The sequence below is a fragment of the Triticum urartu genome, chromosome 5, assembly GCF_003073215.2.
Source record: "Triticum urartu cultivar G1812 chromosome 5, Tu2.1, whole genome shotgun sequence".
In the NCBI taxonomy this organism is placed as follows: domain Eukaryota; kingdom Viridiplantae; phylum Streptophyta; class Magnoliopsida; order Poales; family Poaceae; genus Triticum; species Triticum urartu.
This window is the reverse complement of record NC_053026.1, coordinates 537,860,321-537,863,415: the sequence shown is the minus strand read 5'-3', so window position 1 is coordinate 537,863,415 and position 3,095 is coordinate 537,860,321. Positions and strand designations below refer to the sequence as shown.

At 49.7% G+C, this 3,095-nt stretch overlaps 1 protein-coding gene across 1 annotated transcript; it reads right to left on the bottom strand.

The window, feature by feature from the left end:
* Positions 1–451: 451 nt before the first annotated feature.
* LOC125556638 lies at positions 452–1,067 on the bottom strand. The gene has a single exon (XM_048719325.1). The coding sequence runs from the start codon at positions 936–938 to the stop codon at positions 609–611; it is 330 nt and encodes a 109-aa protein (XP_048575282.1). The 5' UTR covers positions 939–1,067; the 3' UTR covers positions 452–608.
* Between the last annotated feature and the right edge of the window lie 2,028 nt (positions 1,068–3,095).

Sequence of the window (3,095 nt, the reverse complement as noted above, 5' to 3'; positions counted from 1 at the left end):
GCTCCTACTATGCGCCTGACCTAGTGATGTGTGTCAATGCGACCATGGTCGCGCTGGTACATGTTTTCATTGCCACTGTATTGTATACGCCCGCCATTGCGCTGCCTACCCTTAAGCCTACACCGCCCGAGCCTTCATCTTGCTTGACGGTCTTACCTCGGACACCGTTGGCTGGTGGAGTGAGGTTGTGGGAACGATGATGGCGCTAGCCTCCCCCCGCGCGCAAAAAAGAGTGGTCAAAACCACATAAAATTTGGCACTTTAGCTTCTAAACGACTCGAGGGTATGATTTATATGGTTTCATATATTTGAGAGTACTAAATTTAAGTTAAAGGGGGGTATGGCTTCATCGCGGTGGATGTTGGTGGTGATTTGTGATTTCTATACTTCTTTCCATGTTAGAAAATTTCTTCATTCAATTAAAACTAAGGAAGGCCGTGAGAAGTGGCGCTAAAGAAACTGTAACAAAACTGGTATGCGTTTCTAACGGCAGATAACAACTTGTCTCGCGGGAGGATGCCATGAGAAGTGGCGCTACTAATTTACTGGCCATCTAGGCCTCTAGAAATTACGTTACATCCTAAGAATCACACACCAAGTAAAAAAGTTCACGATGAAAAAGAGCAACCAATTAACATAAGCTCTATCTCCAGGTCAACGTCCACGCCTGCACCATCGGATCCCACGTCCCGCAGCCTGGCAGCCGGAGACGACAGCTCGCCGCCCGCCGGCATCTCCGTGAGCAGCTGCGTGACCATGCGGCGGAGGCTGACGGACCTCGCCGGGCGACGGAAGCTGCTGAGGCTCCTGGCGCCGGAGAAGACGTCGGAGGACTGGGACAGGATGAGGTACACCAGCGCCTGCACCAGGACGAACACCGCGAACTTGAACAGCGCCTCGCTGCAGCTGGCCAGGTCAAGATCCATGGCCGACCTCATCCTTTCTACGACGAACCGGATCGGGGAGCCTGCAGATGAGTGAGTGGAGGTCGTCGGCTGAAGGGTTCTCGAGACGAGCTTCGATCTGGAGTAACAGAGTAAGTACTAACTGCTTTGGAGTGATGAGTGAGGGAGGGCGTGGCTAGCTATTTAAAGATGGTGCCCGGACCCTTTGACTTTGTCGAGGGGTTAAGCGATCCATGGTGTAGATCCAGCCGGTGCATGCATTGTGTTGTTACATTGGTTGAGATTGAAATGGTCTTCTGCTTCTGCATGAATGAACTAAGTTTAGGGTTCCTATCGGTTGGCTTCTTGGTCAACTCTTCGGTTTCCCGCGTCGGCAGACCAGGACTGCGGATGGTTTGGGCTGTTTTTTGGTCGAGCAGAACCGGCCAGTAGTATTATTATACAACTACACGCGTAGGCGCGCCTTATGTTTCTCTACGGGGTGGGTTGTGTGTTTTGTTTTTTGAGCTTCACGCGGCCGATATGCAAGAAATGTTCTCAGGAAACAAATCGCTGAAGTTTCCTAGAAAGAAGTATTGTGACAGGAAAGAATGCAGCACGAAGCAAGAAAAGTATTTATAAATGCACGACATCATGTCCAGCAACATGTAGAGTATCCTCGTCAGTAAAAATGTAGACATTACTGCTAAATTACTTACATTTCTGACAAAATTTATACTCCCTCCATTCCACAATGTAGTGTGTCCGTACTTCCCGAAATTCAAGTTTGACCGTAAATTTAACCAACGATACCGACTGCCGCGGGAGCAAAAGTTATACAACTGAATTCGTATTTTCGATATGAACTCAGTGATATAATTTTTACTCCTGCCGCAGTCGGTCTTGTTGGTTAAATTTGCGGTCAAACTTGAATCTTGGAAAACGCGGACGCACTACATTATGGAATGAAGGGGTGGCTATTACTGCTACTTAAAGCAAGGCATTATGTACTCCCTCCGTTTGAAAATACTTGTCATCAACATGAACAAAAAGAGATGTATCGATACATCCCTTTTTGTCCGTTTTGATGACAAGTATTTTCGGACAGAGAGAGTAGCATCCAGGAGCTTGGATAATTCAAAAAGGGATGTCCGTTTTCATTCAGAGAGCCCTAGCCCCTATTTTTTATATATAAGAGGCCTATAGCACGGCGTTAAATTAATGATGTCGTTACGGGCAAGGACATGAAGTCCAAACATTGATACAACACACGCTAAAGCGAAAATAAAAACTCCGTCAAGATACATGGATGTCTAGGAGCAGCAACACAGCTCAAACTGGTAAGTAAACGAGACACAGGAGCCTACAGACATGCCCAAAGCGCCAATGCTGTGAATGGAGCCGGCTCGAAAGGAGCCGGCCCGAAGCCCCAGCCCGTATTAGAGGAAGAGGAGAGAAATTCCACCACAGTGTCTCCAAGGAGTGAAGAACAACGCAAGAGGCGTTGCCATCATTGGCCCCGATATGACTCGGGACAAGGCTTCCGCCGAAACTCATCGATCCCCACCGAGATAGAGGTCGGCATATCTAGAGCAACCGGGGATACGTAGACCATACGAGCAATTGCTGCAGCGCCATGCTTCTTCGTCATCGACCACCAAGCACAACCCTGTGATGACCCTCGACGAAACCTCATACTGCAAGAGAGAGGTCCACGAATCGCCGCGACTGGATCCAAACAAAAATCGTTGAATCAGCTCATCCCTGTTACCACGACAGGCGGCAACGGATGCACTCGACTTGTGGCCTCTCCACTACTGGAATCAGCTTCTTTGTCGTCCGCATGGCAGACGGCAAAGGCATAGATCCCGGACGGCAAACATGTTTGCCGTCTGCCAGTGGACGGCAAACTGTCCGGCTGAACACGTGCCGGCAAAGGCCTTCTTTGTCGTCCGTTTCCTGAAAACGGACGGCAAAGGATTGTGCCGTCCGTCATCCGAGGCCAGCAGACGGCAAAGACAGCGGACGGCGGTGCAGTGGCGTGAGAGCCGTTAGGAGGTTAACGACACTCTTTGCAGTCTGCTGACAAACGGCAAAGAGCTCAGCTAGGCAGCACTGGAAAGCTGCCACGTGTCCAGCTATGCCGTCCGCCAGCCGACGGCAAAGAGGTTTGAATCTTTGCCGTCTGTTGGCAAACGACATAGCTGGTCA

Bases quoted from the DNA above. Each gene is read 5' to 3' on its own strand.
- LOC125556638 (XM_048719325.1), bottom strand. From the start codon at position 938: ATGAGGTCGGCCATGGATCTTGACCTGGCCAGCTGCAGCGAGGCGCTG.